The 13,884-nt window shown below is 46.9% G+C and overlaps 1 protein-coding gene across 5 annotated transcripts in view; it reads left to right on the top strand.

Moving 5' to 3' along the window:
* Positions 1-13,174, top strand: part of LOC128404814 (tetratricopeptide repeat protein 39A-like) — a 34,352-nt gene extending 21,178 nt beyond the window's left edge. For 4 of the 5 annotated variants that reach the window (XM_053370766.1, XM_053370765.1, XM_053370764.1 and 1 more), the window contains exons 7-18: positions 786-888; positions 1,258-1,323; positions 3,517-3,625; positions 4,230-4,297; positions 6,285-6,344; positions 6,545-6,706; positions 7,678-7,769; positions 8,161-8,281; positions 9,064-9,175; positions 10,202-10,316; positions 11,060-11,176; positions 12,087-13,174. In XM_053370766.1, the coding sequence (XP_053226741.1) occupies positions 786-888; positions 1,258-1,323; positions 3,517-3,625; positions 4,230-4,297; positions 6,285-6,344; positions 6,545-6,706; positions 7,678-7,769; positions 8,161-8,281; positions 9,064-9,175; positions 10,202-10,316; positions 11,060-11,176; positions 12,087-12,204 (1,243 nt within the window). In that variant the 3' untranslated portion in view covers positions 12,205-13,174. Of the gene's footprint in view, positions 1-785; positions 889-1,257; positions 1,324-3,516; positions 3,626-4,229; positions 4,298-6,284; positions 6,345-6,544; positions 6,707-7,677; positions 7,770-8,160; positions 8,282-9,063; positions 9,176-10,201; positions 10,317-11,059; positions 11,177-12,086 lie in introns of those variants that run through there. The other variant, XR_008328176.1, reaches the window with a different exon arrangement.
* The last annotated feature ends 710 nt before the right edge of the window (positions 13,175-13,884 follow it).

The raw sequence follows: 13,884 nt of genomic DNA, 5'->3' as shown, positions 1-13,884 counted from the left end.
ACCGTATTTTTCACCCTATAGGACGCACCGGCCCATAGGACGCACCTAGTTTTTTGCGGGGGGAAATAAAGAAAAAAACTTTTATTCCCCCCCCCCAGCCGCGGGGGAAGCCCGAGCTTTTAAAAATGCACCTACCGTAGTTTTTAGAGGAGAAAAGGATATCTTTCCGAAGCGCGGGGTGCTCTGCTTCAGCGCACCCCACGCTCTGGGCAACACGCTGCTATCCGCAGCCTAGGGAGCCCTGCAGGAACTCCCACCGACCCATCTCGCTCTCCAAGCTTCAGCGAAAGCCTGCATTCGCCCCATAGGACGCACCCAGATTTCCCCTTCATTTTTGGAGGGGGAAAAGTGCGTCCTATAGGGCAAAAAATACGGTACTTGCCAGATTAGCAGTGCCCGGAAATGGCCACAAGTGTCATGGAGATCTCTGGAAAACTGGGACAGCAATATCGGTGGCCATCCAGGACATGACTGCCTTGCTCGACAAGCATTTTCTAGACTGACCGTTCCTGAAATGTGTGTTGGATGTTTGAATCGGGAACATAGTCCTTCTTTGCCTTAAAGCAATTTTGTGGGGAAGGGGGGCGGGCGGGAAGGAATTGCATTTCCTATTCACTCATATCCCCTGTCACAACAATGAAGTATCTTCAAACTCTGTGACTCAAGGTCAGGGTGAGAGTGGTCTAGTGGTTAGGAAAACCGTGAGCTGGGATGCCTGGGTTCCATGCTTCACTCCTGGTAGGTGAAGGTGCAGTGGGGTTTTCTAAACCTTCTTACATTTGCAGGGAGCTCAACAGCTTCATCCAGCCCAATCAGTTGCCATCGAGTTCTCCTTCTCGTGCCCATCTGGAGGGAGGAGTTGCGCTGGGCATTGGTGCCTTCAACTTGGTGAGTCTGCATGCGCTTCCCCAGCGGTTATAAGGACAGAAACTGAGTTACAAGCAGCAGCCCATTGGAGTTAGTCATTGTTGTCTTTCTTCTCCTTCCCTCTGAAGGGAGTAGCTTTTCTGTAGTTGTTGCTGGGCTGCAGCTCCCAACATTCCTGGCCATTGGCCAAGCTGGCAGGGGCTGGTGGAAGTTGGAGTCCTAACAACATCAGGAAGAGACCACACTGTCTGCTTCTGATGTGTCCATTTGCAAGTGGATCACACTCGAAAAGTGGAGCTTTCCACTGCTGAAGAAGTGTGAAGTCTAAGAGGAGGATTTCTCCCCACAAGTGTGTCCGTTGCCATTCATGTCAATGTCTTCCTTCCACAGACGCTCTCCCTTTTCCCACCCCGGATCCTGAGACTTCTGGAATTTGCAGGGTTTTCAGGGGACAAGGTATGACTGCCTGCCTGTGTGTGTGTGTTTGAAGAGGCAGAATGTGGTCTGCTTATTTCTAGATATAAATGCTGTCATTTACCTATCTAGCTCTGTATATCTACTTTGATGGGTAGCATCTGTCTGCGACCTGGGGCAGAGAAAGCTCTTTGTAGACCAGGGGTCAGCAATTTTTTTTCAGCAGGGGCCCAGTCCACTGTCCCTCAGACCTTGTGGGGGACCGGACTATATTTTGGAAAAAAGAGAGAGAAAATGAACAAATTCCTATGCCTCACAAATAACCCAGAGATGCATTTTAAATAAAAGGACACATTCTACTCATTTAAAAACACACTGATTCCCGGACTGTCCGCGGGCCGGATTTAGAAGGTGATTGGGCCAGATCCGTCCCTCGTGCCTTAGTTTGCCTACCCATGGTGTAGACCAGGCACGCCCAACAGGTAGATTGTGATCTACTGGTAGATCACTGGACATCTGTGGTAGATCACTGGCTCCCCTCAAAGAAGCCCATAAAAAGAAGCTCCACAACAACTTTGACCTGAACCCCTAAAAAACAGGGCTTTCCTTCCTAAAAATGCTCAACAACTTTGACCTGAACCCAAAAAAAGGGGGTAGATCACTGCCTGTTTTTAACTCTGTGAGTAGATCGCAGTCTACTGGGAGCTGGCCACCCCTGGTGTAGACAATACCATCCAGATATTGTTGGACTAAAAGTCCCATCATCCCTGGCCATTGGCTGGCTGGGATTGACAGGAGCTGTGTCTGACATCTGGAGGCTACCTCATTTGCCTAATCCAAGCCTACAAAGTGGGTGGGCCTGACCTGAACCTTTCTATGTTTTTAGAGGTGCCACTGAAGCTGTGTGTGGTCTGACAGGCACATCTAAGGACTTGGATCTAGAATGCTTTCTATTCATAGTTCTTGTACACACTCAAGACTGGCAAGACCTGGATCAAGTGGACTGGCAAATAACACCCAAATCCTGCAGCTGCAGACCCTCGCAAGTGTCCCTATTTTCTAGGGACAGTTCCAGATTTACAGAAGCCGTCCCAGTTTCTGATCTTCCTATTTTCATCAGAGAAATGTTGGGAAATATAGAGTTATCTGACCCCTGAGCCATCTGAAGGCAGCCCTGTATAGGGATTTAAAAAAAATGTTTAATATTTTATTATGTTTTTATATTGTGTTGGAAGCTGCTCAGAGTGGCTGGGGCAACCCAGTAGGATGAGTGGGGTATAAATAGTAAAACACCACCACCACAATTATTAATATTATTATTATCATCATCATTTTAAAAAGTTTGTTTATTTATACTTTTCAAGTTTATACATGTCACAAATTTTATACATTTCACTAATTTTACAATAATATTGACATTTCAAAACTTGACTTCCTTCCCCCTCTTTCTGCAGTTCCTTAAATTTATTTTTTATATCTTCTGCATATCCAAAGTAACTTAATTTGCTCATTTATAAATCATCTTTATATACTCTTATAAAACTGCAGGTTATTACAATAATCCTGCCAATGTTTTTATCTGTTTATAATTTAGCTGTAAATATTCAATAGACCATTTCCATTCTTTTATAATAAAGAATTGTTATCTTGATTTAATATTATTCTGTTATGTTTCGCCATTTCTGCGTATTCCATAAGTTTTTGTATCCATTCTTCCTTTGCTGGGACTTCTGCTTTTTTCCATTTGGGGGCAAGTAACATTCTTGCCGCTGTAGTCGCATACATGAATAAGTTCCTATACATTTTAGGTACCCAGAACTACCGGTATCTATTATTGTTATCATCATTGAATAGGACACCCCTGTTTTCATTGGAGAAATGTTGGAGGCTATGTAGTTGATATTACCTGCTGCCTCAAGCCATTACTTCCAGTTCAGAGACACAGAAAATGCCCTGATGGTCTTTAAGGCTATCTATTATGTGCTGTTTCGTCCCTCATGCTGGGATGGGTGCTGATGTGTTTGTATTAGGCCTCTGCACCAGCTTGTTCTTTGATTAGCTGAGTATTTCCTGGGGAATTATTCTGGTGAAGCCGGGTCTGCTCATCCAGAGACCTGTGCTGAATGGAACTCTCACATGGCTGATCTTTGTTGCGTTTACCTACAAAGAGCTGTTCCCTCCGACTCTCTCTCTCTCTCAACCCCCACCTTATTTTTATTTCTTCTTCCCCACCAGGATTACGGCCTGCAGCAGCTGCATCAGGGGGCCACCACAGCCAACCTGCGGGCTTTGCTTTGTACAATGTTGCTCCTCTGCTACTACACCTTCCTTACCTTCGTCTTAGGTAAAGTCTTCTCTCCACCTTTGGGAAGCAGAATAGAAAATGGTGGCCTATAACTGGGTTGGCAACAGTAAGGCTGGGAAACTGGGGCCCCTTTTCCCCATTTGGAGGCTTTTATTCCATGACCTGCTTAGGGTCAGTCCTTCGGCTCAGTATCTGCTCAGATGTAACGTCTCCTGCCACAACTGGCTTATGCCACTTCATTGGGGTCTATGCGAATTCTTCTGATTACAGAAGTTGGTTTGTGGGGGGAACTGAAGGAGGGCCCTAAGGCGGGTGAGAGGAGGGAGGGAGGGTGCAGAATTCAAATTCAAATCCTTCTGATATTGACTGAACTGGGCTGGAGATGTGTTGTGGTTAAGTATGAGCTGTGAGTTTCCTTTCAGCCATGAGCTTGCTAGAGTTGGCCTTAACAGCTTGAAATTACCAAATGGGAGAGAGGTGTCTCCCCTGGGACACTGCAAGAGAAGCTGGAGCAAATCTTTTGGTGGTGCAAAATATTGTGGTGGTGCAAAATATTGTGAGCTTGCTCTGCTTAGGGACATCAGGGGAGAGGGTGCCCTTTGCGAAGAAGCTTAACGCAACCCTCTTTCTGTGCTCCCACCAGGGATTGGTGAAGACAATTTTACAGAGGCTGAGGCCCTTCTGAGTCCGTACCTCGCCCGCTACCCTAAGGTAAGGCACTGTGCGGATGATTTGCAAAGTGATGCAGGCTTTACAGGCACTCACCTGATACCTGTGCAGTCACCTGTGCTCCTCACTGGAGATCTATAAAGAAGCACCCCTTGCCTAATGTTCCTAAGAGAGGGACCAGTTAGGCTTTACCTGCCCCACTCTGAGGCAGTGGTGTGGTGCTCAAATTACAGTGGGGCTGGGGCACAATTCCCTTTTGCGTCAGCCCCCTTAGCTACTATTTCCAGAAGGCTAGAAAGCGACCTGTGGATTGGCTAAAGTTGAGTGTGGTGGTGGAGCTGGTGGCTTTTATTAAGGACTCCCCTCCTTTTTCCCTACCCCCCAAATTGGAGTACTTTGCAGCAGACAGCATGCCTTCTGGTTCAGGGTTTTTGCCATATTAAGATTGCGCTCTTTTTCTCTCTTCCCATCCCTGTCTCTGTGCCCCGTGTCTTTTTCAAGACTCAGGCCGACTCTGCATAAGCAGCGGAATGGATTGGTAGAATGGACTGTGCCATTTCGGACCGCAGGTGGGGGATCTTTTTTGTTTTTTGTTTCCCTCCCCTAAATTCTCCCTTGGATATACGTCTCCTTGTAGGCAGAAACCTAGCACACCAGGGAGGGAAATGGGGTTAGAACATTTGCCCGCAATGGGCTGGATTTCTTCTTCAAATGCATTCAGATAAATGGGATGCATTCTAAAATGGCCCCCGCAGTCTAAAGCGGCTGCTTCCCACCTTTGAGACTCTACCACATCATTCTGCTGCATGTGCAGACCAGGCCGGCACCCTCTGTTGTGACTGGGGAGGGGTGGGAGTGGGGGTTTCAATCTCTTGGATTTCTGCTACTAGGCTTTGCAGGAGCCCCTGTGCCTGGGGCGGCATTTGTGCCCTACTCTGGTGTTGCGCGAGGCAGATCCAAAGCACCAGGCATGGTGTGTTTAGAGTTGGGTGGCGGTTTCTCACGGCTCTCCCGCCTTTTGACTGCTGCATTGAGGGAGAAACCTAACCTTCTCAGCCTCAGAAGGCCTCAGGGTCTTAAGACCATGGTCCTAGGCCCTCAGAGATGCTGTAGGAAACACCTGGCGGGTTCTTCTCTGCCCTTATAACTGGGTTGACCAATGGGGGCTCTGGAGTCTTAGGCCACGTTCTCCTGCCGCCGCCACCTCTGAACAGGTTGCAGGTGCCCTCAGAGGCTGGGTCCATGCTTTTCATGCAACTTCAGATATTGTGTGCTGGTCCCATGGGTTACCTGAGAAGCGAGGTCCAAGTCCGGTCCATGGTCAAAGGTGCAACATGGAGGCAGTCCGTAGTAGCTGAAGCTGGGTGCAGGGCAGGGAGCCGGGTGAAGTCAGGAACAGACATGCAAGCAGGGAGCCAGGGTGGGTCAGGAGCTCAGGCAGGAAAGCAGGACAGGGTTCAGGCAGGAACTAGCAACCAACAATGTTGCTCCCGCAACTTGGGACTGGGGCTGGCCGGCTTTTATCTGCCCTGAGGCATAGGGCGGCCCCGATCCTCTGGAGACTCACCTCTCCTGGCCTGGAGGCAAGCACTCCTCCTGTGGGAACTTAGTTCCCTCCACCTCTCTGCCCTGAGCCTCTGCAGCTCAGGAGAGGCTGGAGGGTTACCGGATCCAGAGGCAACCTCAGCTTCCTCTGACAGGGCTGAGAGTGGAGCACCTGCAGGCAATGGGTCCTCCATCACCTCAGGAACCAGAGCTGGTGCCTGCACCTGAGGATCCAGCACAGGTGAGGACCCTTCAGGCTCATGCCCCAGCCCCGGCTCAGCTGGTTCTGGAGGCGGGGAATCCTGTGCAGGCTGGGATCCCTCAGGTTCAGCATCCGAGTCCAAATCCCAGGCCATCACATAGTGTGTGTGTGTGTGTATATGTGTGTGTGTGTGTGTGAATGAATGAGTTGAGGAGTCTGAGCTTCACATGCCTTGTGGCTCCCTGTCTTTCATGTCTGAGTCCTCTTTCTCTTGCCTTACAGAGTGCCATTTTCTTATTCTTCGCCGGGAGGATAGAGGAGATCAAAGGGAACATCAATGAGGTGAGAAGCGGCCGCACACATTCTTATACCACCCCATCACAGCTCCCCCATGGCGAAAGGCTGGGAGTTTTGCTTCCAGTATAAAACCCTTCCCACTGTGCTTGCTAGTGAAAAGTACTGAGCTGCTGCTGCTGCTGCTGCTGCTACCCTTCACCTCCTTTCTGGACTAACCTGGGCTTGGCCTCTCCATCTCTGCCCAGGCCATCAAGAAGTTTGAAGAAGGCTGCTCAGCCCAGCAGGCCTGGAAGCAGTTTCACCATATGTGCTACTGGGAGCTGATGTGGTGCTTTGCCTACAAAGGAATGTGGAAGATGGCCTACTTCTATGCGGACCTGCTGAGCAAGGAGAATCGATGGTCCAAGGTGCGAAATGCGAACAGGTTAATGAGCATCAGGACGCAGAAGTTGTTGTTCCCTGCAGGGTTTCCTTTGAGATACACCTCAGTTCTGGAAAGTGGGAGACTTTTCCCTGCTTCAAATAAGAAGAGAGCACTGAGGCTAGGTGCCTTCTTCTGATACTAGCTGATCCACAGGGTTCTGGGCACCTTTACAGCCAAAGTAGCAGAACCTCCAGTAACTTCAGCAGGCAGACCTGGAACTGCAATGCCTGTGTGAAGCATTGCCTGGGAATACTTCTTCTTGCCCTTTTAGTATACAATTAGCCCAGCTAAGAATATTTTGCAGCTGTGCTATGGGACTGGAGTTGCACCCTGTTCAATGCGGCAAGGGACCCTGTAGGCCTCACTTTGTTAAAACTATCACTAGCATGAATGGCTGCTAGGAGACCTTGTGCCGCCAGGCTGGCTTTGCCTTTTATATCAAGCTCTGAGTGTGTGATCTGCTTCACAGTTTTTCTCCCTCTCTTCCCTCATGCATTGCAAGGCCCACTCAGATTCAGCCTCTGATGACTAAAGCCAATATTCTGCCTGCCAGGCTCTCAATCCTATCCCTTACTTTCTGAATGAGGTCAGAATCCATCATCATTAGTCACTATGGCCAGATGACATGCATCTGGGTTAGGTGTTTTCCAGGCACTCTTGAACAATGGAATCTATTTTGTGTTGCTCTTGCTACATGCCCCTCCAAGCTCTTGAAACTTCCCAAATGCCTAGTTTGTGAGTGGCCAATGCTGGGTTATGTCTGCAGCTGAAGGGACTTCCCTTTTGTGCTTTCCTTTCCCTTTTCCAGCTCAGTCAGAAGAGTCTCTCTCACTATGATTCCCAGGCTGTTAAACTCCCCAAAGCAAACCTGCTGCTGCTGTCCTCCCTCCCTCTCACCACATTGCTCTGTCCCTGGTTGGACTTCTTCTTTATATCCTCCTTGTCTCCCTACAGGCAATGTATGTGTACATGAAAGCTGCCTTCCTTAGCATGCTGCCTCCAGAGGAACCGCGGCCTTTTGGTGAGGATGAGGTTGAGCTCTTCAGGTAAAAGCCCCCCTTTGTGTCACACACTAGCACTTATTGAGGGAGGGACAATGCGGGCTGAGTTCTGTTCTCTTGTTGCAACTGTAAGGTGTTAGCAACTAGAGTACCCCTGGTCTAGGAGCCCCAGTTCTGCAAGTGTTTTGCCAGAATAGTTGCTGTGCAGAAATAACAGCAGTATTACTGGAGGACTGGTGTGTGATTGGCGCCTATCTGAATGGCTGCAAGCTGTGGATGAGGTTTGCTGCCTGCCAGCAGGCAGGCTCCTTGAGCGAGCGTAGCCAGAGTCCCTGAAAGGTGGATGAAGCACTTCTGGGAGCACAGAGTCCCTCTCTTCGGCTTCCCTGTTGGAACGAAGCTGCAGTGAGGCTCTCCACCTGACTTTCCCTTGCAGGCAAGTTTCCTCCTTCAAGCAGAAGATCGCAGGGAAGTCTCCACCCACAGAGAAGTTCGCCATCCGCAAAGCGAGGCGCTACAAAGCGAGCGAACATGTTCCTCTGCCTGTGCCAGCCCTGGTAAGGGTGGAGATACATGACCTCTCTACGCTTGTGGGCATGGGTGCGAGAGATGTCATGGTTTCAAGTGAATGGAAAACCTTTTCATGACCATGCTCTCATTGCCAGTTTTAATTTTTAATATATATTTTTAATTAAATTTTCTAAATTACATTTCAAAATATTCATTTAAACAACCTTAAATCAATGACTTCCTTTCTTCTCTTTCCGTGGTTCATTTTGCATACCATACATCCCTGCATATTTTACATGAACTAAACCATTCAGTAACCCAATGTTACATCCATCAAATCTTATTTACACTGTTTAATTTATCTTAATGCTACCAGCATTTTAAATGAACACAATTTTCACCCATATGCTCAGTAAACATTTTTCAGTCTTCTTTAAATGTGCATTCTTCTTATGCTTTATGTTAAATCTGCAAGCTGTGCATCTCATTGCTAGTTTAAAATTGGTCCAGGGGCCGCACGTAGAAATGAAAAGAAAGAGGTGTGCATTTTCCTCTCATAAATTCTGATGCAGAAAACATATTTGCTACGCTCTCACATCTGAGGAACATTGTGTCCTCCCACACCCGTCCAATTGTGTGCATCTAGTTGCACACAAGAGATGCATGTACGAGTCTCAAGAGGCAAGAAGCTTCTGTCTGCTTCCCCTGGGCTGGCAAAAATAGTTTGATGAGAAAGGAGGTGCTGCAGCCTCTGTCTCTCCCCTCTCCCCACCTCCGTCCCAAATTCCTGCTACCATCACCATGCCCTCCCTGTGCTTTTCCCTCCCAGGAGATGATGTATATGTGGAATGGATTCACCGTCCTGGGCAAGCGCCAGGAACTGCTCAAGGGGACTCTAGAGACTCTGGCACAGGCTGAGAAGCTGCTACAGAAAGCACCAGGTAACACACTGGTTTCACGAAAGTGGCAAAGTGCGGGTGGGCACGCAGAGCTGCTAGAATAGCAAATTATGTTCTGGAATACATGCAAAAAATAGAAGTTGCATATCCTAATATCGAGGCACAATATTTAGAGGAGTAAATAATATAAGTAGTACAGTGGTACCTCGGGTTACATACGCTTCAGGTTACAGACTCCGCTAACCCAGAAATATTACCTCGGGTTAAGAACGTTGCTTTAGGATGAGGCCCCATTAGCTAAAGTGCTGCTTCAGGTTAAGGACAGTTTCAGGTCAAGAACGGAACTCCGGAACGAATTAAGTTCTTAACCCGAGGTACCACTGTAATAGGATTTTGGGGCAAGGTAGACAGGGACTGGATCAAAGAAGCGTTTCAGTTTCACAGTCGCCTGCGACTGGACTTAACGGTCAGGAGTCCCTTTACTTTTACTAAATTTAAAACAGGGAAAACAGGCAGAGAAAAAAAGGACACCACATTGCCATCTGGTGGCACAATGTTATAGATCGCACATACAACATATATAAATCACTTTTTCTTTACTGTACCAGTCTAGCTTATTGCAGGGACGAAATTACATGCTAAAAATTTGGGAAATATTGATAACCTCTTTTAGTTTTCAAATCCTTGTCAGAAACTTGGCAGTTTCTCTGAAACCATGGGAAGGCAAGGTCACAATATTTTGTACTGGATTTCAAAGTTACAATTCCTTGATCCCAGGAAATAATATTTGGAGCTTAGATGCCTTCCTTTTCTGGCCTGTTTTTTACAAAGAGTCTGTTCCGGCTCACAAGTAAACTGGGCAGGGAAATCCATGTAAGCAAGGAAACAGGGAACGTTTTCCTTCCTAGTTGTAGGGTTGAGAACAAAAGAAGTGTCTGCTGACCAATAATCTGAATGCATATGAACTGCCAACTGCTCCTCAAGTGTGGAGTTGGGGGCAGCAACTGCTTAGCTTGGTTCACCTCTCTTTTTGCTGTTTTCCTTCCTATTCTTCCCCATTACCTTCAGCCAGTGAGTACCAGGTGGACGATCGGTGTCTTGTGCTACTTCTCAAAGGCCTGGTTCTGAAGCACTTGCACAGTTCGGCTGAAGCAGAGGCTTGCTTCAGTGCTGTCCATGGCAGGTGAGATTCCGAAGAGTTTCCAGTCTATTTGGAGGAGAATATGGGTTTTTCTTTAATGAGCTGGGCCTCTCCCAAGGTAAGGATCATTCTGCCTGGCACAGAAAGAGGGCTTCATGCTTCCTCCCTCAGGCCTCACCACCCTTTGGATGGCTGAAAGTAAATAGATGCTTCTCAAGGAGTAAGTTGCTTCCCATTCTACCTACAATCCTCTGCAAACACAACCATCTGGTTCCCATTTGTGTTCCACCTCTTATTAGTTCATATATGTTCATTCCATTCCAATACCTCTTTCCATATCAACCTGCCCAGACCCTGATATCATCTTATGAGACCTTCCTTTGTGTGCCTCCTCCTCGAGAGGTCCAGAGGGTGGCAACACGAGAACAGGGCCTTCTCTGCAGTGGCTCCCCATCTGTGGAATGCTCTCCCCAGGGAAGTTTGCCTGGCGCCTTCATTATACACCTTTAGGTGCCAGGCAAAAACATTCCTTTTTAACCAGGCCTTTGGTTGGACTGATTTACATCCCGTGCCCTTTTAAAACTGTCTTTTGCGGGGGGGCTATTGTTTTTATTTTTGTTATGTATTTTGTGGTTTTATATCTTGATTTTATTCTGTGAACCGCCCTGAGACCTCCGGGTATAGGGCAGTATATAAATTCAATAAATCAAATAAATCAAGACTAAGTAGACCTTCATCCGAAACCCAGCCGCTTTTCATGCACATGTTTGCCTCCCTGTCTGCAGTGAGAAGAGGATCCGGTATGATCACTACTTGGTACCCAATGCACTGCTGGAGTTGAGTCTCCTCTATGTGGCACAAGGCCGTAATGAAGAGGCTGTGCAGCTGCTTCGTCGGGCGAAGTAAGTGAGCCCCCAGTTTATTCCACAATGCTTGGCTTTTAAGGAAGAGAGCAAAAGCTTCCTTGGAAGCTCTTGCTACCTTGTAATGTACAGGTGAAACTTGAAAAATTAGAATATCGTGGATTGAATAGCTACTGCACCTTTTCCCAATATTCTAATTTTCTGAGATTGTTAATTTAGGGTTTTCATCAGCTGTATGCCATAATCATCACAATTACAGTGGTACCTCAGGTTACAGACGCTTCAGGTTACAGACGCTTCAGGTTACAGACTCCGCTAACCCAGAAATAGTACCTTGGGTTAAGAACTTTGCTTCAGGATGAGAACAGAAATCGTGCTCCGGCGGCGCGGCAGCAGCGGGAGGCCCCATTAGCTAAAGTGGTGCTTCAGGTTAAGAACCAGTTTCAGGTTAAGAACAGACCTCCAGAACGAATTAAGTTCTTAACCCGAGGTACCACTATATAACAAATAAAGGCTTGGCATATCTCACTTTGCATGTCATGAGTCTATCTCATATATTAGTTTCACCTTTTAAGTTGAATTGCTGAAATAAATGAACTTTTCCACGATATTCTAATTTTTCGAGTTTCACCTGTATATGGAATCCTGTAAGATTTATTAACCCCATGGAGGTTAAGGAATAAAGGTTGCCAGTTCAGCCACTCATCCTTTCCCCTAACCCAACCATTGAAACTGCATTCTGGGCAATAAGATCTTAGAACCAGTAAGGCAAAACATGAAGCTGCTTTGTACTGAGCCAGATCTTTGATCCCATATGATCCCGAAACCAAATTACCATCATTTCATTGGTTGGCTACTGAGATGCACATACCTTGGGAGGCTGTTAAATACAATGAGTAGAATAGACACATTCCAGGATATAACACCTGCTGATTGCCTCTCCCTACAGGAACAACTACAAGAATTATTCAATGGAGTCACGCACTCTCTTCCGGATACATGCTGTATTGTCCAAACTCAAGGCCTGCCAGGAAGAAAATGGTGCAGTTGGAGACAGCCCTTCCTAGGGAATGGTGTGTTTCCTGCCTTCTTTCTCGAAAGAGGAGGTGAACTGTTGCTCTCAGGAGCACCTAGACCAAAGAGGGAACCTGCCAAAGTACAAGGTCTTGGGATGATCCCTCCTTCCTCGGGCGGGTGTGTTTGGAAGGAACGTGTTGTCGTCACCTGTTGTGCTGCTTGGCTACCAATCTAGTGCTTGATACTTGGTGTGTGGGAATGGACAAGGCTTTACCCATCAGAATTTTGACTTCCAAGACCAGGGAGTAGCTGGGGAAATAATTGCTTGCTAATCAATGAAGCTGAAAGGAGGACCTCATCTTCATTAATCAGCCTCCTCTCTCAAGGTCCTACAAATGAAGGTTAATGTCTCCCCCCTCCTCCAACAATCAAATCAAGACTTGGAAATAACCTGAAGGTGGAGTACCCTCCACCTTCCTTTTTTGGTTTACTATCTCCTGTTTCGTTGGCAAATCCTAATCCCCTTTCCTTCTTGGTCCCTGATCTTTAACTCAGCAAGCCACAGCACCCTGGAACCTGCATCCGGTGGCCTTTCATTTCACATTGGTGTTGAACCTGAAAGTTTCAGTCGCCTAGCCAAGACTTCCAACTTTGGCTTAGAAACTGGGTTTATCTCAACATTCTGCTGTGGCCTTCTCGTTTTCAAAAGTGCAAACAACTTTTTGGTACTGATTTGATCATTCTCCATTTAAGGACAGTTTTCAAATGTTGGAAAGGAATAAGGAGGTGATTTTAGCAGTTTCTTGAATTAGGGTATCAGCCAGTCATTCATGTCCTACACGAGGGTGGGTAAATATTTTAAGTGAAACCACCTCTAAGTAATAACTGGACTGTTTACTTTGGAAACAGCTGCGGGGCAATGCGATCTCTTCTATCATTCAAGTTTCACTGCTGCCCATGTGTTTATGTTCATTGCTGATCATGCTGGTTAAAAGCAGCTGATGGGCCTACCATCTGAAATTGTCTTCCTTTCAATGTGGTTATTGAATTGGCCTCTAGTAACGAGTTCTACGGATTCACCGAAATGGGGAATAAAAACGCAACCACTTTGCATTCTAATTTTTTCTATGGTAGGTAGCACTTATGTGTTCTGTAGAAGGGGGCAGATCACATCTGCATTGGTAACCCTGTCTACCCAGAACTCTTCTGCCATACTTTTTACTCAGGGTTGCTCATTAGAGATGCGTGTTAAACCCATGTGAGAGGATCAGTATTAGATCCACATGATTTAGTGTTGCTCATATCATGAGCACTTGGTAAAATATTTTTTAAATTTGCATGCGTGGAGGCAGAGCATAAAAGCAGCAACAGCTTCATGCACCCCCTTTGCATGGTCACCGTTCATCTACAGACTGATCTTGTGGAAAATTCTTTGCTATGGAGGGAGGCAGTGGCTTGCTGACTTACTCTCTTGCTACTCTCATTGGCTCTCTTCTCCACTCCTATTTTCATGGAGAGAATGCATTAAGTCAAACGTAGCAACACATCACTAACAGAAGGGAAGAGTGTTTTTGTGCTTGAATTCTGCTTGCGGGTTTCCTACCAGCATCTTATTGGCCACTGTGGGAACAGGATCCTGGACTAGATGGGTCATTGGCTGGATCCTGCAGGTTGCTTTTACGTACTTATAAAAGATTGGGCACCTGCACACCCCAATTCATGAGCCTGGT

This window comes from Podarcis raffonei, chromosome 17 (assembly GCF_027172205.1).
Source record: "Podarcis raffonei isolate rPodRaf1 chromosome 17, rPodRaf1.pri, whole genome shotgun sequence".
Taxonomy (NCBI): Eukaryota; Metazoa; Chordata; class Lepidosauria; order Squamata; family Lacertidae; genus Podarcis; species Podarcis raffonei.
Note: the sequence above shows the minus strand (reverse complement) of the source record. Positions and strands in the feature narration are given on the sequence as shown.